Raw genomic sequence first — 26,977 nt, forward strand, 5'->3', positions numbered from 1 at the left:
CTCCGCATTCTCCTTTGATGCTGGCGAGTGCTTAGCGGGATTCACTCCCAGAATCCGACCCGGTTTTATGGCTCTTTGTTTTCGCGCCAAACGATTTTGTTCAGCGCGATGCCAAATAGAAAATCATCATAATTTTCCTTTATTACCAGAGTTTTTACCCATTTGCCATAGTTGTTTCCATGCTTTTTATGGACTAACTTTGGACCGATTCCGTTGCTGTAGCTGCAGCTTTAATTGCCATTGTCATGGCTGGGCTTGCTCATTGCCGTTGTCATTGTTTGTCACAGTCTGTTCCACCCAGGAACAGAAACCCCCTCCCCCTCCCCGCCTGGCGGTGCTCATCAAAAAGGGGGAAAAAAATAACTTTGTCGGAAACTCCTTTGATTTGTTTTCAGCACAACAGTATAAAAGTTTTGTATGAGCGAAGGACCCGCACTCAGACTCAGATTCAGCCTCAGCCTCATCCCGAACTTGGGCGAGAGGTGAACTTTTTGAAGACAAAACATTTTTGAGTTATTAATGAAAAGTTGTTGTCTATCCGGTGTACATGCAGGGCAGGGGATGGGGATTCACTTTATATAGCGAATACAAGTGCTAACTAAATGTTATGCTTTCATTATGCTCAGAAGCAACCCCACAAAAGTTTGCCATCCGACGAAGTTCCGGCCAAGTTCCTGCTGGTTATTGGCTTAGCTGATTTTTCTCCTGTCCTATTCAATTTGGCTGTTCTCCTGAATTCCCTTTTTTACAGACACGCATTTGTTTGCCTAAAGTGCACTTTTTAACTAACTTGTCTAACGCAACTAATGAAAAGATTTGTTATTAGTTTCGGTCCCGCAGAAGTGCAAGAAGTGGCAGTAGCCACACCAGCTGCCGGTAACTTTGCCCAGGGAATTATACATAAACATTGGAACAAACCGGGCAAGAAGAACATACAAAACACACGCGCTTCGCAAAAAAATACAAAATAAATATGCTGGCAACTTGAAAAAGTAAATAAATATTTGAACAACTTCTTATGGCCAACTATTTGTTCGGCAGACGAAAAGAACAAGTTTTTGGGCCAGGCCAAAGCAAAAAGGTGAGCTCAATGCTGCGCCGGGGTGTGCAACTTTCGAAGCCATTATGTGAAAGTTTTATTTCTCCTCGGCCAAAGCCTGGCAATCGACAAGTTTTCCTCTTGGGTGGCTCTAAGTTCGGCAAGAATTGGATTGGCAAATTGTTCGGCACATAATTTTAGAGGCAATTTAACAAAATCAAATTTAAGATAAATTTTTTTTAGCAAGAATGTGCAAAGACTGGGATAGATTTAAGTAAATATTGGTTTCGTTGAAGTGTAAGTTCATGACAGATGGTTAAAAATGTTATTAGCTTTAGTATGCTTTTTATTTAGCATTTTTTATTCTTTACGTCTATTCCTAAAAACCCTGTTTTGATAACAAATAAATACAAATTAAATATTTTCGTAGGAAATGCTTGTGTGATGAAAGTTATCAAAAAAGTTATGTTATAAAGATTTATAACCAACTATGACCTCGAGTTTTTACTTCGATTTATGTATACAAATTAAATTTAGTAACAAAATTAAGTTTGGCGTTGGTTGTTTTTAACTATTTGTCAAGCAACATTGGTCTATATAATCTGAAATAATATTAAAAGAAATATTACAACACTCACCTTTTTAAAGTTTTTCCTCCATTTTAAATGTTTTTTTCCCAAGTCAGACCACGCAAAAGTGATTTGCATTATAACCATATATGGCACCCATTTAAATCGATTTTATGAATGAATTTTGGGTATTTGACTTAAGATCTCCTTAACTTTGCAGGTGGCTAATTGTTAAGCTGCCCAAATGGCTAGTTTAATATAATAATAAGAGCCATTCAAAATCTTGTTCGAACATCTTTAAAAGCTATCCAAATATGGTCATAACCATAAGCCAACTGTGGTCATTGTTCGCCACACAATTGGCATATTAAATTACGGCTTTTATAGCATATTTAACATAACATCACTAAGCGTGGCTATTTTTGGCCTCGGTTATCTAAACAGATAATTAAGTCCGCTTTGAGCCGCGGCTGTCTGTCAGCTGATTGATTGACTTTATCGGCCGTTCGAGCTGGGGCCTTATCAACACTCGGCCGGAGTTAATCTTTTTGGCCCGGCCCGTCTCCGGCCTATCAAGATGCAGTCAGAAAATGCATAAAAGACGTATCTCACGGCAAACGACAATAACGAGAACCCCAGCTCTGCGTCGCACAGCACACCGCAATGAGGTAGGAAAGAGTCTCAGATTAAAACGAGTTCTTAACGGCAATCGTGTGGGCCGAGGAGTGCCATCTTTATGGACAGGTTAAGACAACTTCCTGCGTCCCCGACCCCCCGCCAGCCAGGAGTTACTTGATCGACAGTTCAACATGAAAACGAAACCAAAAAGGATGACACACCGCAAGACATTTCATGGTATTATATATAAATTAGTTTTTATTTCCAGATCTTAAGGTTAGTTAACAGAGTTATCACTGAGTCAAAGCAGTTGTTAAATATTACATTCAGGTACCTATCCTAAGAAATAATTTGTGGACATTAAAACGAAGTACATATTTGGTTTGTAATTTTAGATAGACAAGATAGTATCACGTAATGCACTTAGAAAAAGTCTGCATTTGTTTTAATTTTAATTACTTTTATTACATTTTGTTATTGCTAGAAATCAATTTGCAAATTTATGGAATACAAAGTATTAGCAATTTAGTTTGAGTTGGGGTTTTTTTTTTACAAATTAATAGGGTAATTCTGATTTTTTCTTTATTGCTTTAGTGCTCAAGTTGTATATAAATTTTTTCATTAATAAATCCATGTAATATCATTGTGTAAATAGACTTTATACATAATTAATTTATCAATTTGTTATTGAATTTCTTTGGCGTTTTATAACAGACGTTCAGCAATATAAAACGTATCCCAAGTGTTGTCACATCTTCTCGAATTTATTATCCTCGACATCTGGCATCGTTCCAGGTGTTTTTTGACCCAGAGTATCAATCAAGCGCCGGATAGGATGGCCACCCGCATTCTGCAGTTTATGACACTTTGTCACACCAAATTTCCAGGCGGCTGCGTAAACGTAACGACATAAAGAAACAATTTAAAAATGCATGTAGTAAACGTATAATTTGATTAATAGCGACAGCTAGAACAAAAAAAAAAGGCAGAAAGAATTATTTATAAATGTTGAATGTGTTAAAATGAATTATTTATGACGTTACATGCAAATCAAGGTTTGCAACAGTTCCAAATTAAAATGATTCAATTTTTTTTTGTACCGTTCATTACCTGCTCATCAATTTGTAATTGGATCCCATGTTATTTCACAGAAAAAAAAACCTAGACTGCAAATGAACTTTTGTTTGCTGAAATATTCATTGTTAAATGCTGCGAAAGAATTCATATTTATTGCTGAAATGATTTGTGTGAATTATTTAAGCTGAAAAAAAATTGAAAATCAATGGATTAATTATGATTTCAGCTTCCACTCCATTTCCATTTCCAGATCCAGTGACCAAACCAAACCAAACTACAACAATAGCGCCAACGCCTGCGAAAGAAAAGATGGAACAGCACGGAACACGAAAAAGTCTGGACAAGAGTAACCGGCATTATACCTATAGTATTAGGTGGGACTGGGGAATTGGGAGTTTGTACGTCGGTTTCAACACCGCCACTTGGGTATTTGCTGGCAAAAAGAAAGAGCAAAGGAAACAAAAGCCCTCTAAAAAAAGGCAAATATTCGTATATATGTATGTAAGCATTGGAGCTGTGAAACACGCAGCTAGAAAAATACTCAGAAAAAGCTAGAGCTCCGGAGCTGTGAGCTGAAGCCGTAACTGCAGGTGAAAATGGATTCTGAAAATTGGGTTAATTGATGCTTAGTGTTTTGCTTCAGCGGCAGGGTGAAGTGGGCGTGGGTGGTGTTATTTAGCGCCAAGTGGCTAATAGTTTTTGCCACCCCCTGCCGCTTGGCAAGCGGAAGCGGAAACCGGAAATGCGCACAAGGAAATACACAAACATTGCCACACAACGAACATACTAAGTTTATGGTAAGAATTTCATGAACTCTTGACTTTAACTAAATTAAAGTGTGGCCAAAGTATACAAAATTATGAAGAGGAGTTTCCAGATCACGAACAAAAAATGTTAGGTTCACACTTGATATGATATTCGCGTCTTTAATTATGAAAACATCAATTAATTGACTTTTGATAATTATTAAATTGACTTTGAAACTTTTTTTCTCAAAAAGGTGGAACGCATAAACGTCCGAACAAATACCAAAATGGCGGCGTCGTTTTTGTTGGGCCCTAAAAGGTAGAAAGGTCAGCTAAACAGCCACATAAATGCCATATATATATAGTATATACACCAGGGTAATTAGCATTAACCCATTGTCGAATTATACACACCGGGACTGCCCTGTTCCGTGAGATTGGCAATGAGCGTGGGTGGTCCACTGCTCAGACTTCCGGCAGATGCACCGCCGGTGGAAGCAGGACCTGCACCACCACCCGCTGCAGCACCACTTCCTGCGCCTGCTCCACTGGCAGCCGCCGGATCGAGCGCCTGGGCAACATGGAGGAGCAGCAGCAGCAAGGATGCAAAGGTGGCTCTAAGCGTCGGACGTTGCCTCATCTTGCAATTTGGTATTTTGGCTATGTGCTTGTTGTACTCCCGCACCGGCATCAACATGTTCCATTGGTTGTTGCTTGGCTCCTTGGCTCCGATGGCGCTAATTGTGGACGACGCTCTGCAAAATGGGGGGATTTGGGTTAATAATGAATTTGGCTTTGGCTAAATGGCAGCTGTGTAGCTTTGTGGTGGCAAAAAATATCTTTGGCAGACTACCGAGGCACTTTTGCTGAGTTTTGTTTTATATACAATAGTGTTTTACCTAAAAACCAGTATCTAAAAGTTTTTTAGTTTTATAGAAATGCATCTCACAGATACAAAATTCATTTAGCAACTACACATTCAGCTCACAGATTCAAATAACCATCTGCCTTCTACTAGTGGCAGTTGCAATTAATGTTCTTTGCGAGTTTATTGTTGCACATCATACACACACGCTGCCAAAAGTATGTTGTGGGTACGCTTTGTATCTCAATGTTGTTCACTTGCAGCACACACACTTCGCCAACTGGTCGCAATTAAAGTTCCTGTAGTCCTGTTTAACCGACATCTGCTCGGCAGATACAAAATGTACCTCGGCCGAACAACAAATTACACATTTGGCATATAAATTGCTCAATTTCATGTATTTTGGCTGTGTCAAATTGTCATTATAGCAACACACAAAATCACACGCAACGCTAATGTATCTTGCAGATACAATTGCTGAAATTGCACTTTTAGCACTTAACCACGAATAGCGGCTGCACCCATCTTTAGTGTGATTTTTTATTTTTATCGAAATTCGTTTCTGCGGAGGTCCAATTTAATGGCTCCTTTATGGTTTAAAATTATGGTATTATAAACGCGGTTTGCTCGTTGTATTTTTGGGAATTTCAATTTGTTAACGTTTTTTTATATTTATAGTTTTGCACTTCACTACAGTTTTAAACGTTTTACTGTTGACGCTGGTTAAACAACCACCAACAGTTTAAAACATTATTGTAATTGTAATGTATTTAGTTTTAATTCGGATATTTTTAAACACTTGATCAGAATTACTTTTTATGAAGCTTCATATGCCTTTTTTAACAAGTCTTTCATTGCCTTGAAATATCGATTTATAACCGCGTTTAGGTTTATCCAACCAAAAAAAAAAAAAATATTCTAACACCTTGTGCTTGGCTGTATTTTCGCCGTCTTCAGTTCGTATCTCATTGTTTATATTTATGCATTGCACTTGTGCCAAGGGCTTTCAGCTTTTCACTGTTTTTCTCGTTTTTCTGCTGGCGTTGGCGTGTGCGTTGCTTTTGTTACATTTATAAATGGTTTAGAGCTCACATGTGCCGCACAGCACAGAACAGCACAGCTCAGCACACCAAACACACAACACACAACACACACGCACAGCTGTGGCTACAATTTGTAACTGTAGCGCATTTATAAACGCTGGCTCCTTCGTTGTCCTTGCTGATGTTTTCTGCGTTTTTTCCTTTCTGTTTTCAGTTTTCTGCTTTTCTGGTTTTCTGTTTTCAGTTTTCTGTTTTCAGTTTTCAGTATTTGCCGGGCCGATGTTTACACACGCTCAAGAACTTTTTGTTGGTCGTCAACAAACCATCAAGCATTTGCGTTATATTGCTTATCAGCGACTGAGATATGGTAGGGCACCACTTCGTCCTGCTTCTTGGTCTCCGTTCGATGCGGTCTGGGCTCGTATTTGATTTACCCTTCGGAAAAGCGGAAAACGTGCTCACATGCGGTTTGCCTGAATTTTCCAGTCGCCGTCGCCGTCGCCGTCGCCATATCCCTCAGCAGTTCGCTTGTGTTGTTTCAGTCAATTGCCGCATTTTAAAAACGCATAAAATTGCTTTATGTTTGCCTTGCCAGTCCTCTCAGTTCTCAGTTCTCAATCCTCAATCCTCAAGCCACCATCATCGTCTTCGTTTTTCGGGCTTATCCTCTGGCGTAAATTTATGCAAGGCGCCTTAGTTAGGGGCCACAAAACTCGCACATGACAGACGCGTTGGCGTTTTTCCTCGAGGAAAATGCAGGCTGCCCTGCAGCTGCAGCAGTTCAGGTATATCTTGCGTCTTCGGGGTAAGTATCTGTAAGTGGTGCATAAGTGGCAGAGAAATGTTATTGATGATTTATTTGCATTTGGCATTGATATATGCTAATGTTTTTCCCCTCGTCTCCCTTGAAATAAAAACAAAAAAAAAAAAACCAAAAAAGGAGAAAGAAAAAAAAGGTTGCTCACGGTTCCAGGCCATGGATTATGTTATCTTTGGCCGCGGCCTGTTGGCTTTTCAATTTTTCATGCCGCCGCAGCAGAAGAAGAAATTATTATGGCATTTTTCTCCCTCTCCATGGCTTTCCTTAAAGTCATTTTTATTTGCATTTCGTGATTTCGAACCGACAGATAAGCCCGTCGACGTTCGACTCACTTAGAGAGAGAGGAACGAAACGAATGCAAACGACACGCTGTGTGTCAACTCAAATATTTGATTTAATTCCCTGACATAATAATTAATCATTCGGCACCTTTTACGGGACGTGTATAACCCCGGGGTCTCGTTTATTTGTTTATAATTAAATATTATTTGGCAGTCCAAATGAGACAGGCAAGCCGAGTGGCATTTATCAGTCATTCACTTTGGCTAGTTTCGTTTTTAGGTTTTCAGTTTTCGGTTTTCGGTTTTCTTCATTTTTTATTTTATGTTTTTTCCTTCTTTCTCCCCGTTTGTTTAATGAGTTACAAATTTGGTTTTTCAGTTGTTTAATGGCTGACAGCATTATAGATTAGTGGCCGAAAGTTTTTCTAGTCCGCTACCCCTCCCTTGAATATTTTTTTGTCCATGTCATTTGCATGGGATCTGGAATCTGGGAACCGTTCGCCCCGCGGCCCTTTTTGTCGTCCGTCTGTCGCTGTTTGTATCTTGTATCTGGCTACTTGGTGGGTCTGCAGATACAAATGTATCTGCGCGTAGTCGTCTGCTGCTCCGCTAATGTGCCGTGTGCGTTGCGATGTGTGTTTTTCTGGGCTAATAGCCGGCTGCCAATGGGAATTTGTGTTAATTGTATGCTCGTTATAAATGTCCGTTGGCATTTTAAATTATTGCAGAGCTTTTTCAAAATAGGTGAAAGAGAAGCAAGCAATATCTGACATAATTTATATACCTGGCTGGCAGTTTAGGAGAGTTCCAAGTTATCTATGCGAAAAATGTCTTTCTGCCATATTATTAATGGAAATATTTTATGTTTAGTTGTAATATGTAAAATTTGTAAGTAGCATAAATCAATCTTGTCTAATGTTTTAGAAAACTACCCAAAACAAGTTTTTAAGCTTATTAGATTTTACCAAAGACTATATATATTTCATATTAAAAACGATTTTAGAAATGGCAAATAAATATTAAAAACCTGTCGCTTTCGCATAGTAAATGTTATTTACCCTTTTTTGGATACTTTACTTCAGCAAATCTTCGAAAAAGTTTTCAACTCAACCCGCTGCTACGATTAGCATATTGAGACGACTACGACGACTCCCTAAGAGATTGCCTCATTCGGCATTAAAAATTCATTCTCTTAACTGACAGGCCTTGAGATACATTTGAAATTCAAGTGCCAGGGCACACGCGCATCGCTAAAAGTGTCAAATTGGCAAAAGTGGACTTCTCGGGCTTGAAGGGGGAACAGCAGCAGCAGCCATTGAAAACAAAAACAGAAACATTCTAAAACAAACTTTTGATGCCCTCTGTTCTGTGTGTGTTTTGTGTGTGTGCGTGTGGGGGTCTATAAGAAATTGATATCATTTATCAAACTGACACATACAGAAAAACCGAGTGAGGCTGGGGGAATCTTTTCCTTGGCAGCTTTTGCAAATGAGGCAGCATTCGGCAAACGCCACATAAATAAACTGGGGATGAGAGGCCTAATTGAATTCAGCGTTGCGAGAGTAAGCGAGAAATACATAAATAATCGGACGGGATCGCGGCTCTGCCACAAAATTAGTTCATTAAAGAAGTTCAGGCAGAATTTGCATACGACACAAAAAAAAAATTCGGCATCCCACTTAAAAACAACGAAACGCATAAAAAGCAAAAAAAAAAAATGTAAATTAAAGTAAACAATGCAAAGAAGAGAGCTATTCAAATTGTTTTTTATTTTATTTTTTTCGGGGCCACAGCCCCGCTCACTCGACTAAAAGAAAAAGTTCCAATTGCCAAAAACTTGAAAAGTCAGCAACATGCAACATGAATATCAAAATCAGAGAGTGAGCCATAAAAAGTATATAAAAATTACTGACGGTGGGGGTGGTACGAAAGTGGGTACTATGTGTATGCATGAAAAGAGTGTTGGGGTTTGTATTTATATTTGTATTTCGTGGAAACGAGTGCAGCAAATCAATGCCCAACAAACGGAACTATGAGAGCTGCGTGTCAGGGCCAATACAAAAAAAAAAAAAAAAAAAAAAAAGGAGAAAGAATGTACACCCCAACGAATAATTCCGGGAAACCCTCTCAGCGATCAGGCCCAGCCCACTTGTAATAAAAAATATTTTCAATAATAAAGTGTATTAAGTTGTGAAGTGCGCACACAGCCATACACACTGGAGTGAACATGAATGAAATGTGAACCATGGAAAAGCTTCGAAAAGCAATAAGAGTGAAAAATTCTCCTTTCCGATTCTTTTTTTTATTTCTGTATGCTATTCACAAAACAAAGAAAGTAAAAAAGTAAGGGAAAAAATATTTATAAAAAAAAAAAAGTGAAGTGACGTTGTCGCTGTATGAGTTGCGTGTAAATATAAATATTTTTTCCCTCCAAATACCAAAAAACGGGCATTGGAGATGGGGAGTTACATTCCATGGAGACAACTCTCTGGTTTGTTGATTTTACGAATCCGAAATACGAAACACAGAGTACGAACGAGTGAACGAATAAACGAACGCATGAATGTGTCAATGGCTCAAAACGATTTATACAGCATATTAAATTCTGACATCAATATTTGATTGTCCATACATGAAAAGTAATAAAACGGAGGAGTAATGAAATCAAATAAAGTGTAACGGCATCTAAAATGCATTTCCACTCCCTGAAATCGAAACTCATTTATGTATGTAGGTATTCGGTTGTAGTAGTTTCACGTTTAAAGAGATTACATTGAAATTGAAGTGGTTGCAATGGAAATCTAGGGTTTCCACTTTTATTTAATTTTTTTTTTTCAAACTGACCCAGGGCTTATTCTTCTTAGCCTTTGTTGTTGCTGCGGAGGAGGGGATTTCGAAGAGAGGCCACCAAAAAGCTGAACCGAATTGGATTTAACCTCTTTTGCCCAGACTGCAGAGGTTGATGCATGGCAAAAGGGATTAGAACGGTTGTGCCGTGCACACACATAGATACAGATACAAATACAGCTACAGCTACAGCTACAGCTACAGATGATACCCACTCGCACACGTGCCGGAGGTGAATGCCAGAAGGGATTTCTGTTATGCAGAGAAGCCAAACTCAAATTGCAGCATACTTGTTGATGCAGTAAAATGCCTTAGGGCTCTGGCTCACAATTCCTTTAGAAGCCTTTGGAATAGGACAGATGCGTTTTAAAGATTGTTTTAAGAGCTTAGTTTGGAGACTATACAAATTATACAAAAGAAGTCAAACAATAACAAACTACAAAAGTGAAAGCGACTAGCAAAAATAAGCTACGCAAATATAATATTTATTCTAAAGGCCTTGGAAAACTAAAAGTTCAATTTTTCATACCCAAAAGTGATATTTCGCTTACACAATGTTTTAATTAAAGGGGTTGGTATTAGTCGGCATTGTGTTTAAAGCATAATATTCTTAGTAAATATGGACTTAAACCAAGAAAAATGCCTACTCGAACTTTAACAATTCAAAAGTATACAAAAAGTATTAAGGCATAGATTCGATAATTTCCACTTTAATGACCAAAATCTAAAATTCGTTTAGCCAAAATTCCATAATGAGCAGGTCAATTTGCAATTCTCTCTGTGCTGTGCTACGCCCCCCTTTGGCATCAATACCTCCCAACACCCCTTTTATTATGCACATCCCTCTGCCCCAAAATATTCCTTAGTTAAGGGGCATTATTCAAATGGCAGTCATCCACAAATTATCGCGATTCGCACAGCCTGCGCACCTGGCTCAGCATATGCTAATTAAAGGGGCCGCCCCGCACACCTCGGGCCAACTAACTAGGTCACGGGAATGACATCGGCAAATATGCATAAAGCCGTGCTAACAGCATTTCGCCGGGCCCCAAAGAAGAGCATTATGATGACGATGACGCCGCCTATGAAGCCGGTGGAGAGCTATCAATCTTGTGCGAGGCAAACATAATTCATAACCAAAGGGGTTGGCTGCATCTCTCGCAACACTTCTGCATGTGGCACACACAATCCAACGCCTACTGTTATTGCTACACTACACTTAACATTTTGGATGTGATCTTGAAAATCAAAGCAGAAACATTCTATATTAACATTTTAGAAAAATAATTAAAATTGTAAACCAAAACTTGGGGATTATTGGGGAAATTCCATAATTAAATTGGTAATCATAATGTCTTATATCAATTTGAATTTTGTATATATTTATATGATTTAAAACTTATGCAGCTCACAACAGTGAAACTGAGTTCTAAGTCAATGAAGTTAAGTCAAATCAAACTTATAATCAAATACTTTAATTACTTCTAGAACATCACAAAATATTTTCTCTGGAATATTTTTGGATATACACAATTAAGCTGATAAATACAAAAACTTAGTGCGAATTATTATCAGTGTCTGAGAGGCGTGGCCGATATGTCAGTGCAAGTTTTGGGACAAAAGGTAATGTCAGTTGCGGTTCTTTTAATGAGCCGCCAAAGCGTGAAAAAGCGCAACGATGCCGTCCGCCTTTTCCTCCAGTTTTCCAGTTTTCCCTCGCACTCAGCTGGAAAAGGTGAGGCTGGCAGGCAGGCGCAGCCAGGTTGATAATTATGAATGGAGCCAACTGTAAACTGACACAAAACAAACTCAACCCACATGGGGCCATTGAGCTGTCAGCTGTGGCGACCTCGCTGATGCGGCAGCTACGCCCAAAATGCAACGCCCCTGCCGAGGTAAGCAGCTTAATCGAGCTGCATCTACTAGCTGCATCTCCGCCGCAGCCCCTTAAACTCGGCTCTGAGCCCAGTTCCGAGGCCCAAACCCATACCCAAACCCATACCCAAACCCAAACCCAAACCCATAGCCAAACTCAGGCACATCCAAAGCCACAGTCGGTGTCTGTGCCGCCGTTATCATTAGTTGCATCTTAGGGGCACTCAGCCGCAGCTGAAAAGCTTTCAGGCCCGGTCCCCAGTAGTACACTGGAAACAAATAAGTTTACCAGTTTTAAACTGACATAAAATGCATGTGTATAGAAAGTTTAGTATTAAAGACGAACACTCTGAAAGGCTATGTGAATTAAGTGTGCGTTTTGTCCGTAATTATTTCCAAGTCCTCTAAGATTTAATAACATTTAAAAGAAATTTTATAAAGTAAATAAAAAAGAATTGAAAAATAATTTTTAAAATCGTAAAAAGACAATTATATCGCAATAAGTTAAGAAACAAAGAAGTTATGTTGATTTTGCTAATAATTTTTAGAACTTTACCATGAATCTGGGAACATGTTTCATCAACAAGAGTTCTGATTCCGATTTGATTTAGATAAATATGTAAAAAGGTTAAGGTTAATTGCATACAAATTTTTTCAGTGTAATGTCCATAACCATGCACAAGTCAAGTGCAGAATGCATAGGACAGGCCAAAGGGAAAAGGAAACGAGGGGAGGGGAGGGGAGGGGAAAAAGGAAAGGAGAAAAGGCAGGTTCGCTGCTGCGGCTGAGCGTTTTATTAATTTATTGCCTTGACGATAGTGGAACAAATCTATTAAAATGCGCATATTAAGCCGAAAGCAGCTTAAGTAAATTACGCACTTATAGATGGCAATAACGAAAACGAATCGGGCTCAGAATCATGGGGAACAGAGAGCAGACCAAGAGCAATCAACAGAGGGAATTAAAAAAGACCAGAACAAGATGCTAAGCTAAAACAAAAGTCAAGTCGTTGCTGTAAAAATGGTAAAAATGGTTTAATGAAGGCACTTAAACTTATGATATAAAAGTCAAGTAGAGATTAAACAAAGAGCGAAGGCAGAGTTTAAAGTCGAAGCTAGTGTACCCTTCTAGTAGAACAAGATTGAAGTAAAGATACGAAAAGGTAGCATCATAAAACCACGGTGCTTTGTGTAAGTTAGTTAATTTCATTATATTCAGAAATTATAAAAATTTTATAAGACTTGAAAAAGAAATTAGTAATTTTTACCATTTTTACGACCAGAAAAAACACAGACATATCGATTAATAACTAATTCCAATCCAATTTCGTCACTATTTGCATCCAAACTTTTCAGAGAAGTGTAAAACAAAAACGGATAATACCCCACGGCTTCTCCAATGGAGCCCGGACATAAAAATAATTTCAAAACGAACAAAAGCCGAACAGAAACTTATCATTAAGACCATAAATAATTAGTAAGCCTTGATGGCAAAGCGAAAAATGCGGCCTGTGATTTGGCTTAAAAATTGCTTAATTAGTCACGGTTCCATCGGTAGTAAAATGCGTAAATAATGCATAAAATATGGCAAGTTTTTTTTTTATGATAAACGTTTAGTGTGTTATTTTTTGAGAAATGGTTTTCGGTTATTTTTTTTTGTTTTCTCGCCTTTGTGTCGGGGGTTCTTTATCCATTTTTTTTTTTTTTTTGTATTTCCAGTCAACCTGGACGGCAGTTTATTTATGGCTTTGCATTTATTAAAATATATGCATACATATCCACCACGTACACCCAAATGGGCCTTTGCGTAACAGGTTGTCTCGTGTGTGTGCGTTGAGTTATTTAATATCAATTAGGCACCCTGCTACAAAAATGTCTGGGCCACAGCTGATTTCAAAATAACGACACGCATTTCACTTTATTCCTCATCGGGTTCCAGTTTATTTTCGGTCCTAAGAGCCAAACAAATGGCAGCAATTAGAACAATATGGCGAAATGCGCACAATTTAGAGGCTTACGCGTTTTAAGGGGGTTTTGGGGCAACAAATGTGTGGCATGAGGTCAAATTGATCGGCCCATGAATATTGATTAATGATCGACACTCGATCGTTACCAAATGAGAACGGCTGAAGTTTTATCTGCATGTGCTGTAATTGCTTGACATTTGACTGAGTTCATTGTTCGCTTTTTATATATGCTTATTTAACCAAGTGTTTGGACAATCAAAGGGGAGACATGACATTGATTGATTGGGGAAGAGATATTTATATTATCTGGAACTGATTGTTCTGCTCTTTTATTTTGGTCAGATTTTTTTTATTATAAACTTATATAAAGAACACATAACAAAAGTGCCAATAAAACCAGTTCGAATGAACATGTTTTTGTATTTTCCAATCAATTTATTTTTTAGCTTGAAAATGTGGCCAACCGTATAATTAACAAATTTTGTACTTTCCTCAAAACCTTCACTAATTTCTAGCAAAGAATTCTCTTGCGGTATCAAAATTTTTGCACCACAAAAATCACACGCTTAGTGAATTTGATTTAACCATAAAGCATTTTTTTTTTAAATCCAATAGATAGGCCACAACCGCAATTCAGTTTGTATATAAGGTAACAATGAATGGCCACAATGTATCTGACAAAACCATCTCATTATAAATTAGATTGAAATTCATTTTTAATAATCACACAGCTCGACTAAGCCTAAAAAAGAATATAGAAAATACTCGCCCGGGCTGAAATGCTATATGTGCGGAATATGTTCTACTAATTTGCGGCCTAACTAATTAATGGTTGCTGTTCCCCTACTTGGAATTTTTCGGCATTATTTTTCCCAATAAATACAGAGAATGGCAAATAAATAAATTGATTGGAGGCGCGGATCCATTGGCTGCGGCTGATTGAGTTCGAAAAACGTTTACAAAATATGTGCCCACTAATTGACAATTAAGCAGGAAGTACATAGTTGGGTGGCAGACCGACATGAATACACACCCGTACGCGTATATTTATTTCTAAATTGCATGATTGATAAAAGCCCCTTTGAGTTCCAATCGAAGGGCGTGGAAGCGTGCCAGACATTCTCTTTGCGGGGGGTGGAAAACTAAGCGGCTAACTGATTTCCGAACAAAACTTTCAACATATTAAAACTGCACTTGCCGGGATATTTTCCCTGGACGGCAAAGGAATGGCACAAGGCGCTCAAGTATGTTGAACACGCGTCAAGTTCCTGCGGCAAACTTTTGCGTCAACTTTTGCAGGTCCTGGTGCCCCAGACGAAGGTGAGTTTTAGTTGGTCTGGGCACTTAAGAGCCAACGAGCAGCGTCCGCATTGACAATGGCAGCAGCAGCAGAAGCAGCAACAAAAACAACAATAATTCTAATTAAAGTTTTCAATTTGAAGTTTCGACTTCCCCGAGTCGGCAGCCACCCACCAAAATAGCCAGAAAAGAGACTCTTATCGCAGACGACGTAGGCGATGAAAACAAAGCCGGCCAGACAATGCCAGCGAACAGACAATGGAGCAGCATCGAGTACAATGCAGCCCCCAAACGATACCGAAATCCAGCACTCGGAAAAATAAGACATAATCTTAATAATTTAGCTACTTTCTTAGCTGAACAATATCAGTAGAACCGGGTAAAGTAAAATATACAATCGAAGCTAATTGAAAATGAAACGACATTTCTTGTTTGAATTTTGAAGGTTAAAATGTTCTCATTTAAAAAGAAAAAAAATATAGTTCAAATTGTAATCAAATTAAACAAGTTTAACCAACTAATAATACAAAATTTAAGGTTATATTAATTTAATAGATTGAAAAACCAATGTTAAAAGCAATCAGTATCAATATGTACTTTGAAGTTATAATTTTAGTTAAATAAAGAAGTCGTCTGTAACCGTATTTTAATATATAAAGTCAATAAGTATAATTTTCAATTTAAGATAATAATAAGAATTTCATCAGTAGAATAGAAAAAAACTCCTTTTATTAGCGTTAAACGTTTTATTAGCAAATGTTTAACATTATATACATTATCCTTATATTTTCTAATCCAACAACTTGATGATGAGCTTTTTAGATATTTTTTTCTTGGTGTACCGCCTAGGTGTAATCTAATAGCAAATAACTTCGGGAAGTATTAATCATATTCCCGGCGGTGTGTGTGCGTGCTTGTCTGTGTGCCGAGTGTTTTGTGCGTGTGCTGCTTCTACTAATTATAAATTTCAATTGTTCACCGAATGAATGCATTCGGCTGACGCTCCATTATAGAACCCAACTTTGGCCCGAACCCATCAAGCGTGCCTAAGCGGCTCAGACCATTGAGGCATGCACAGGGCCAACTAACTATGCACCATGCAACGTTGATGAAGCTCAGTCTCAGACTCGCAGCCTATGTTCTGCTTGATAATAATAATCTGCATAATCAACATCATAATGCAACCAGACTACACACACACACACACAAACACACATAAGGGGAGGCTGTCTGGCAAAAAGCTTTTGGCCAACGTCAAAAATAAAATCTCAACAAGAGTTGGCAAACAAAACAATTTAATAAACCAAATTACATTTTTTGGAAGATGTTCTGGTTGGGGAAACAATTTCACTTTAAATGTGGAAAAAAAAATACAAAGGTTTTTTCATCGACTCTCATGTATTATCCATATGACCCACGGGGAAATTTAACTAATGGATTAATTTTCCTTGAAGTTTTATTTAGGAAAGGTAACAAAACCTTTTTTTTGGTAAATAAGGAAAACAAAATTCACTTTGGCAAAATTTTGTTTTAAGTCTGAAATATATTGGCTCGCTCAAATAATAATAAGAATTTTTATGATAGGGGTTAGTTACTCTACTTTTTATATGTTTTACGCAAATATAAATTTAGACATTTTTGAAAGGTTTGGAACATCCTCAAAGAGATTCATGGCTAAGTAGATGCAGCAACAGACAAAAAATATATGCAAAAACGGGGAGGATGAGTTTGCGGCATGTACTGTTTGCATATGTCGGTGGGTTTTTGTGTGCTCATCCAAAGCTGCAACCGAAATCATTAAAACCGGTCACAAGCCAAAAAAAAAAAATTATATAGAAATAAAGTAAAAATAAAAGAATAAAGAAAGCACTCACAAAGGAGCGTTGACAGAGACGCGATGAACCGGGGAAAATCTCCCCAAAACACCAAACTCTTCCTTATACAAAGCTTACCGCCCACACTGAAAATCCAGAGCCATGACAAATCAATATTGGTTATTTTTGTATGCATGAACCGGGGGCGTGTCCGCCGTCTGCCCGCCTCCTCCGCTGCCAAAATAATCATCACAAACTTTGACGCAGCACGCATATTAAATAAACTGAGCGCAGCCACGGGTTCAGGAGAGTATCTCATAGATACGAATACAAGTACTCGGCACTCCAGCATGCATAAATTAGTCCGTTCGTTGGCTGTCTCCCGATATTTTGGCCAAAAAGGATGGTGGCACAGAGTACACCGCGACGGATTGACAAGCGCGATTCGAGTAATTAAGAGGGAGTTGGGTTCGAAATCGACCCCTTACGAGTGGGTCCTTGAGGTGGAATTGGATATTATTCCACGACAGGTAAATGTGTGCATCGTATTGTAACCGAAGCGCGACAGATCGATGGCTGGTTAGCCTCAAAGCTAAAATTGGTTATCACAAACAGGTAATGGCAATTGAGGGTAAAATGTATTTGCTACGCCAAACCAGCAAAATGATTGATGAAATACCAATTATAGTAGACTTACAATCAGGTTAATGGATTTGGCAAAAATATCTTTACTTATTGGTATTTAATAAAAATCGTTTTATTCTTTTTCATATATACGATAGAAGAAAAGCAGTTTTGCAGTTTTTGGGTTGCTTGGTCTGATCAAAAAACATTAAATAAGTGTAAGCCAAGAAGACAAATCGAAAGAAGGTAATTACTCTTAAGCTGTCGATTCGATAAATACTTTCCACTTCATCGACAATCGCCCTTGCTTTACTGTTCATCATTCTTTTAAATTAAGAGGATGGATCTCGATAAATTCTCTTGTTTCGGCAGTAATTAATTTTTATGTCACCAGTTTATCCGGCGTTTGCCTTTGTTCTTCGACTTGCATCTATTGCCACTGATGAACGTTTTATTAGCTCAATCTTCGGGCTGGCAAATAGCAATTACCAACTTTGGTGCAAACTGTCATTTGTTCACTGCTCATTGAATGCAATGCAAACGCAAAGTGACCCAGCAACAAGTGAGACACAGAGAGCTCCTCTTAAATTCCCGACCTCAATAGCACAGCACATCCAGCTAAATGGAAAAAAATTGTCGGAGATGGATAAAAGCCGAAAATTCAAAGTTGAAATGTGCATTTGTATTTGCGAAGGCCGCAAATTGAAGAATCCCTTGGATGCAGACATCCGACCAAAAAAGCGAACGGAAAACTGATAATGATTGTGGCCTGCGGGGGCCTTCAATGCTATTGCGAATAACCCAAACCGTAAATGCATTGCAAAAAAATATGATACTTTTTTGGGATCAAATCATTTTTTTAAAGTTTCATTTCAATAACGATATAAATTAATAGTACAACATAAAAGGGCAGCAGTACACATGTTCCAATAAATGCTATATTATATTTCGTATTTATTTGTGAAAATTTGTATTTGTATTTGAATACAAATATTACAAACTTGCAATAAAATATTCGAATATAAATAAACCTTTGTTAGTACAAAAGCCAGAGCTTTTAGAGCCTTTTTCGCTCAGTCTGCCAATTCATGGATATGGAGTGAGAGCCATGGCAATAACTGGCGCCTGCCTAACCAAAATTAGTTCAGATCCAGGGGCTTACCATTGATGGTGGACAAGAGGGTTTCCGAGGGGGGATGGCAAAGGATTGGATATTTCGGGTGCATATTAAAAGCCAGGCAGAGCAGGAGCAAAAGCGGCAGACAAAATCAAATGACGTTCCGCATAGACAAACAAATTTTCCATGTGCATGTGCAATGGTGAACGGTGATATCGGGGCGGGGATGCCAAAATATTCTATGGGGTGGCCTCAACGGTTTGTTGGGGGGCGTGGCAGCTGCTGGAACAGCCCTGGCATCATCATTAAATATCATTAACACAGCAACGAACAAGCAGCGCAGACAACTGACAGCAGCAACATCAGCAGAAGCAACAGCACCAAAAGCAGCAACAACAGCAGCAACATCAGCAGAAGCAACAGCAACAACAGCAGCAACAAAAGCTGCCATTTGGTGATATCATTAACAAGAGCAGGATGGTGATTTTAGGAGGGGCTCAGGGGATGGGCGATGAGGGGGAATGGGTACTTTAAGCAAAGGAAACTGAGGCAATAGCAATTGCAAACGGAATCGCAATAACACACAGCTACAATCTGGATCTGGCAAAAAGGAAGCAAATGTGTATACAAAATGTTTTTAATTAAACGCTTCCTCCCTTTGAGCGTCTTGTCTCCTTGGTAGAAATGAAGTTGACAGACTCACTCACGACACAAGCTTCAAACGGAAAATGCAAAGTTCTACTCGTACCTTTACGCTATCAGCGGCAAAAGTCATCAGCAATTTACGGGGATATTCCATGAATATTTCAATCAATTTGGTTTCCTCTTGTTTCCTATTTCTCTTATTTTTTCGAATTTTTTGCTGTCGGTGAGTTTATATAATCTTTGCACGGAAAAGAAAATGTTTATTGGGATTATATCGAAACGAAAAATTTAATAAAATTAATATATGCTTATGGAAAACGCAGTTTGCTTTGAATGGAAAAATGGGAAACTCCAAGTGAATTTTCAAGATGATATTAAACTCCTTCCACCGATTTAACATTTAATCTTTAAATAGTTGTCGCATTTCTTTCGGTGTGCTCCAAAAGAGAATATTAGTTGCAAGGTATTTTTGCCATTCGCTGGCATTCAACTTGATTGCTGCATTTTGCATTCTACCCTGAAGAAGAAAGGGTTATGGTTATTCAGTGTTATGAATAGATAGATGAATGCTGGCATAGACGAATGGTTGGATGGATGGTTGGATGTTGGATGTAAAAGTATAAAATTACCGAACAGCATTCCACACATTATGCAATGCGAGATGAAGGGCAATGTGTTGTGTATCTATGTGTGGGGATATTGCTGTTGGCATGGCTGCAACAGTCCTTTGAAATCGTATAATAATGTTCATCTCCCGCTGTCAGCTGGTGTTTTTATTGCAGATTATGAACGGCAAAACATAAAGCAGAGCCGCGCGCACAAACTTTGGCCATGATTCGTATAATTGCAGTGCGAATAATTACATCAAAATCAACATTGCTGGAGTGGAGTCCAGACAGACACAATAAAAGATTATGCTCTGTGATTGTCTGTTTTCTCGTTTTGCGTTCGCAACAAATGTTGTTATTTATGCGCTTGAAAAAGTTTTTAATTGATTTAATAAGTAATGCGATTAATGCCGAACAATATGCGATTGGAGAGAGATGTATCCTGCATGCCAGACAGTAGCACTTCTATCTGGAACTTCAAGAGCATGTTGTTTTTTGTTGTTTTTTTTTTTGTCGTTCGATTACTGATTTGTGGCTTTTGATGTTCAGAGCCTTTGAAAAGCTTTTAATTATATGTTCGACTCTTGAATTTACGATGTACTCGAGGCTTATGGGGCATACTTCTAATGAAAAGGTTGAATGATTGACGGGGATTATGCGACTGTGGCAGGTTGGGAATTCGTTGGCTTGACAACCGTATTTCACCCCTTAATAAATTGGTCACCATTTGGTGGTTTTCCACCTAGAATTTTTCCTAACTAGATGTAAACAACATTTCAACATTTCTATCCCACAGATAAGCAGCTGGGTGAAAGGCATAAGGACAGATAAGAGCTGTCAATTTATCATTTTTTCTCATTTCTGTTTATTTTGTGATGCTCCTGTCTCCTGTGTTAAGCCCTGAAAAATCGCAGCACTAAGACAGGGAAAAACTGCAAAGAGGCGTGTGAAAAGCGCACCGACAATTGGTCCAAGCTGTGGCTCCTGATTGCTCTCCTCCGTTCGGATTGCCCATGACAAAGTAATGACACTTTACAGCAGATGAAATAACCAAATGACCAATGCCCGGCCCGCCCGACCATCTGAGTTGAGTTGTGCGGGATGATTGGTGTTGGGGATTGTCGAAGGAACTCTGAACTGCAGTGTGGAAAAATATTAACTACATTCTATGTTGTGAATTTTATTTTATGAAGATATAAGATATTGAAACGAGAATATCAAATTAAAACTTTAACAAGATTTACAATTTTAAAAGAGCAACGAAGACATCATGTTTATTGGGTAATCCCTACATAAAAAAAGGGCTGTATTGTTTATTCTAAAAAAAAAAACTTATTTAAAATGTAATGATAAATTTTGGACATTATTTTTTAAGATTAACAAATTATTTTTAAAGCAAATTTTTCAACTATAGAAAAACTAAATACAAACATACTTTATACCATTTCTTTGAGTGCCAACCAAATGCTTAAGTATTTTGCTTCGAGTTGAAAGCTGAAGCTGATCTCGAGCTTCGTTTCATTTGTTTGTTCGCAGCAGTTAAATGAAATGGCATGTTGAAGAAGGAGGTGTGGGTGTTTTCGATGGCGGGGTGGATGTTTCTGGGGGCTGACAGTGACTGACTATCATTACGCATTTATTGTTGCTGCCCAGTGCCATTGTGTTGGTCAAGATGCTCGTATAAGAAGAAACCCATGATGAGGACGGTAATCATGATGATGACAACAGACGTTCTCTGGTCGCCGATGGGTGTGAACTTAATAAAGCCCCTTTATATATGCATACTATACGCAAAGGCCGTCATGGCAACAGTGGGCGCCGAAAGCAGGCCTCCCACCCATCCATCCATCCTTCCACATCCATCTCTTAATGTGCAACAACTATTTTCAATTATTGCCAATCAAATGTTGCACTCAATCGATGTTTATTTGCAGCAAAGGCGACCTTAATATGAGGTTGGTTTCCAAGGAGCGAGCTGGGTGGCATGGGTGCTTTTGGGGGCGTGGGCGTTGCCTAAGAGCCATGTAATTAGTTTGCAAGAGAGTGTCAGGATTAATCTTTAAGTGTGTGTTTGATTGTCGCCACTTCACATGAGACTCTCTATCGCACAGATACACACACTCACATTAACGCACGGCAAACTAGAGATGCGTTCGTGGTGGATGTATTGAACTTGATCTTTTTAAAAGATTGTTGGATAACTTTGCCTATTTTATATAATAATTTTTAGCCTTGAAATTAATATACACACCAGAGAATTACTGGTAGTTACAGGCAGCCAAAATGTTTGAATAAAATATGGGGGTGTCTGTGTTTTCTTAAAAAATGTATTTTAAAAATCTATTTAATGGCCATTCTCGTTTTTTAAAAAAATTGTTATAAATAAAAAAGTGTAGAAATTGCTAAGTGAGTTGGCATTAATTTATCATTTAATTAACCTAGTTATGTTCAAAGGTAAATAATTAAATTATTGCAAATTGGAAATGTGACACGACAGTTAATTGTCTTATAGAAATTGAAGAGTTTTGACCGCTTTAAAAATTAACATATTTATTAAAACTTATGATTTTGTAAAGAAAAATAAATGGATTAAAAGTTGGAAATAAAGAATGAGGGGTCTTAATTCTTCGAAAATCACGCGTCCACCACTAGTGCAAATACTCTCTTATCATCATTGTGTGTGCGTATGTATCTGGTCAAAGAAAGTGCGTAGCGCACATGTTAATTGAAGGCATTGCAAACACAGCAAAAACCCAGCGTCAGAGATGGTACTCAAAAAAGAAAGATATATATATATATATATACATATGGAGCGATGAGTATTCTAAAGGTCGTGCAATTACGACCACCAACGAAGCCAGGAACAATGCAACAACAATAATCAGCCCTTTGAAGAGCTATGATGGGCTTTTGTGATACCTGATATTCTCCACTTCGGGGCTGTAATTATTATTTAATTAACTAGTTCGATCGTTATGCTTTAGATTGTCTTTGAATTTTGTCAACAATTTTCGGTTGATGCACATACTAATTATGAAAAGTAATTGATGTATTTAGAATCATTGGTAAGGGCAGAAAATAAAGCTTATTAATGTTGTTTAAGGGAAATTTCTAATAAACGAATGTATTACGTTAAGCTTTAGCAAGGAAAAATATTTAATATTAATAATTGTAAGTACATACAGATAATAAGATAGATGTTAAAGCAATGCATTGAAAATGCATGCTGTTTTCTAGCCATCATTATAACTTTGATTGTGTTGTGTTGATTAAATTTCACGTAATACATTTATAAGCTTCATAACTACAGTTAAGCCTTGTTTTCAGAATGAACAATAACCACAAGGACGCCGAAGACCATCTAATTAGGTTATATTTGATTGTTGTAATATACGGTAGATACGCTGCTCCAGCAGCACATTGTTCTTCTCCTGCCCGCAACTATCTCTAGAGATTCTCCGGTCAATTCCACGACCGACCCCAAAGCTCAACCCGTGCGAAATTGGAACCGCCAATGGAATTTAATCAAGTTTTATTTGCACTAGTCCGAGGTCCCTGGGCAGCGTAGATGAGCAATGAGAGCACATCAGCAATAAAATCTGCCATATGTGTGTGAGTCCGCTACAGTAGAACTTCGGTCAAAGCTACCATCAAAATGTTAAGTTACTTTTTTTTTTTTAAACTAAACTATTTAAATTTTTTTTTTATTTTATGGAATATTTAAAAGGCATGGATAAAGAAAGCCTATTGAGGTCCTGTTCAGTATATATATGTATAAACTATACAAAAAGAAAGAGAAAAGTTTTTATAAAATCGTTAAAAAAAATTTTACAAATTTTTAGATTTAGAAAACTTTTTTATTATAAAAAGTTCTACATAAGATCTTTCGAATTATAGAGGTAATACTTTATATATTGAAGTATTTGTGTGCACCAAATGTCCCAGTATGTGTGAGTATTGATTGTCATAATTAAACGCTGCTGTTGTTGTGCAATTTCCCTGACCATCACGTATCTTTCCCCACTTTTCCCCGTGTTTTCCTGCTCTTCTTCGTACTTCTTCAGTTTGTTTGAGTTTTGTAACTGCGCTTTAAAAGTTTGTTGATTGAATGCAGCGCTGCACAATTGTTGCAAAAGGGCAGCCATAAAGTGGCCTTATACAAACACAATCCCACCTATAGCCAGTCCACTCCCTCTTTTCTTTTCTTTTCTTTTCCACCCACACGAGTAGTTTTATAGCCATTCTTTTGTATACTCTGTGGATTAGTTCTTCATTGTTTAGTTGGCAGCGTGGCGCTTTGCAGATAGCTGACAGCCCAGAGAGAAATGCCAAGAAATGCATTGCAACTTATCAGGGCGTTGAATACCGAATAGAGGGGCAAATGGGCAAATGGGCAAATGTGTACGGTATGTGGGATAGATAGTGAATGTGTGGAGCTTGAATGGTGCACATAAAAAAATATGTATATTATATAACAACCAATGCCTATTTAAGGTTATTAATATTTTCAATATTAACTGAAACATTCATAACAAATTGTGTTAGTTACAAATTTCTTTTATATTTATTTTTGATTTTTAGAACTTTTAAAATCATTTAGGTAATCCTGGTAAAACCTCAGAAAAAAAAATAGTCCCTAATAGTTTACGTAATTTTCAATAACCTTATGGTGTGTTAATAATGTTTTATTTATATAACATGTTCCTAATTTTCTAAAACAAAAAAAAATAATAATTAATTATTTTAGATCGAATAAATAAAAAAATAAAACACTGAACATTTTTTCATGTGCATCATTCCCATGCAGCTGCTAAGTAGCTCGGTGGGCGTGGCAAAATGCATAGCTAACTAGCTGGGTGAAGAGAAGAAGCTCACTTAAGCAGCTCAAGTCGAAATAGATTTTGGGTGCCATGAATAAAATATCCCGGTTAAGAGCTCACAGCTCGGCACATGTGCGAATTTGATAGAGCGGGTTTGCTATTTTGTGCATGTGCAAAGATTTTAGCTTCTACGAAATTACTATTAACGAAATACGTCATTTTGTGATTAACTGAATGCTGCATTAATTATGATCAAACGAACTTTGGGTTAGCTCTGGTAATTATTTAAATTGTTAGGAAATCAAAGTTGATTGAACAACTGGTCGTATTAGTTTTAAATTGTTCATTTACTTACAAGCGTTAGCAATATAAGTAAATTATTCAAATAAAAAAAACTGCTAAAAGTGATACCTACTTTGATGGCTATAAATGTGCCCAAATACGCTCAAGCCAAAATCATTTTACCCCATTTAAATCAGCACCACCTCAATGTAATTTACCTCATTGTTATCTAAACCACTTTTGATTCTGAATACAAAGCTTTCCGATCCCTTCGCCATTCACTCGACATTTTCATTTAGTCCAGCACTCCAGGGGCACATTAAAGCGTCGGCCTTCGACAGCGTTTTCCACATTTTCACTTAGTTATTACATTTTATTTGCTTATTTATGGGCTGCTTTCACGCTGTCCGCTTCACTTTGAGTTTCCTTTCGCATTTCCACTCCCCCCTTTCCCTTCTTCTGCATGTCAATTGTCGGCACATCGGTTGGCTATTGACAAATATTACAAGTCCACCCCCTGGGCAGTTGTAAGTTGTAAGGCACCACCCCCGCCAAGAGTTGTTATGATTATATTGTGTGCGACATTGTCAGAGGCCGTTTCCATACCCACAACACGTACAGTTCTCCATCGCCAGTCGTATAATATGATATTTGCATGAAATTACATGAAGAACACTGATGAGGGGATGGGAAGAAGGGACTGGGCGGTTAAGGGAGGTCGGAAGGCGTGGCTCAGGCCCTTTGGGTTATTAACATGCTCCAGAGATTAGACCGACGCCGCCAATGATGACAACATTTGATTTCTTTTCCGTTTACACAGGACTCGGCTTGCAATTCCCAGCACTCACTGAGCAAAAAAAAATGCCTTGTCATTTATTAAATCACCATAATTCTGTCTTCAAGATCAATGTACTACAAATATAAAGATTTTATTTAACAGATTTTCAAGCGTTATTCATGCTTTATTTAAAACTTTCTTTGCGAATTTTTTTTGTAAACAAAACTTCGTTTAACATATATGATCAATTAAGAACCATTTTTTGTTAAACCAAATTTGTTGTACTGTTTTTCGTGAGTGTAACTCCCCTTTTTTTGTTGCCACCCTCCGTTTTTGTGCTAATCAGCGCAAATACCCAAAATACAAAAGCCAAATCGAAAGTAAAAGCAGAAATCAGTGAAAGAACGGAAAGAAAGGAAACTCCTCAAAAGAGCTTCCAGCTCAGACAACCTTCTATCCGCCGCCCATTTTGGCGACCTCCAACCCCCCCTTCCCCTCCCTCCCGCAGAAGCCAAAAGACGTCAATCAAGAAAGGAAAAAAAATTTGATATGCCTTCTGGGTTTTGTGTTGATTTTTTTGTGAGGTTTTTTGGGATTATTGATTTGTTCTCCGCTGCCTGTAAACTGATATTTGGCATTTGAAATGCGAGCAATTTCGTTTTTTTTTTTTTTACTTGTATACCATTTGGTAGGGGAAGTTTTCCTGTGATGTATGATAAACTCCAGGCGGCAGGAGTCTGCGGCTGGATTAGCCGCTCAACGATTTAAGTGATTGTATATCTTGCAGATATACGATTTCGTTGAACAAGTGGCGAGATTTAATGGCTCGGGCCAAAAGCTAGCAAGTGGCCCACTCTCAGGTGAACTGGGATTCTGGAATCGGTGGCCTGAAATCAGAAATTCCCCAACTCCTCTATGGCCCAAGTTTGTCCTTACAGTTTAAAGTGATTTGTGGCGTTTCGGAGTGGCTAAGAAAGTTTCCTTTCTCCCTCTCTATCTGTCGGAGTGTGTCTGACTTTATTTCGCTTGGCTGGAGGTTTTATGGCTCTTCAGTTGGCAGTTTTAGCCGAGAAACGGCTCAACTTCTCTTAAAACTGGTAGCAATTGCGGAATTACACTTTGATTAACAAATGCTAATGTTGTTCCTATGTTTCAATGTTTAGATGGGGTTTGATTTCCGGGCCTTATTGGATTTTGTTGAATGCATTCCTTGGTAAACTTTTGTGAATGAAGTTGTTTAGTTG

At 38.0% G+C, this 26,977-nt stretch overlaps 1 protein-coding gene across 7 annotated transcripts in view; it reads right to left on the bottom strand.

The window, feature by feature from the left end:
* Positions 1–2,793: 2,793 nt before the first annotated feature.
* Positions 2,794–26,977, bottom strand: part of LOC128261732 (uncharacterized) — a 78,094-nt gene continuing 53,910 nt past the window's right edge. Inside the window, exons 5-6 of one of the 7 annotated variants that reach the window (XM_052995563.1) lie at positions 6,074–6,770; positions 2,794–4,804 (exon numbers count right to left, since the gene is read on the bottom strand). In XM_052995563.1, coding sequence (XP_052851523.1) covers positions 4,438–4,746 — 309 coding nt within the window. In that variant the 5' untranslated portion in view covers positions 4,747–4,804; positions 6,074–6,770 and the 3' untranslated portion in view covers positions 2,794–4,437. The other 6 variants (XM_052995562.1, XM_052995566.1, XM_052995561.1 and 3 more) reach the window with 6 other exon arrangements.

The sequence above is a fragment of the Drosophila gunungcola genome, unplaced genomic scaffold (assembly GCF_025200985.1).
Source record: "Drosophila gunungcola strain Sukarami unplaced genomic scaffold, Dgunungcola_SK_2 000001F, whole genome shotgun sequence".
NCBI classification, from domain to species: domain Eukaryota; kingdom Metazoa; phylum Arthropoda; class Insecta; order Diptera; family Drosophilidae; genus Drosophila; species Drosophila gunungcola.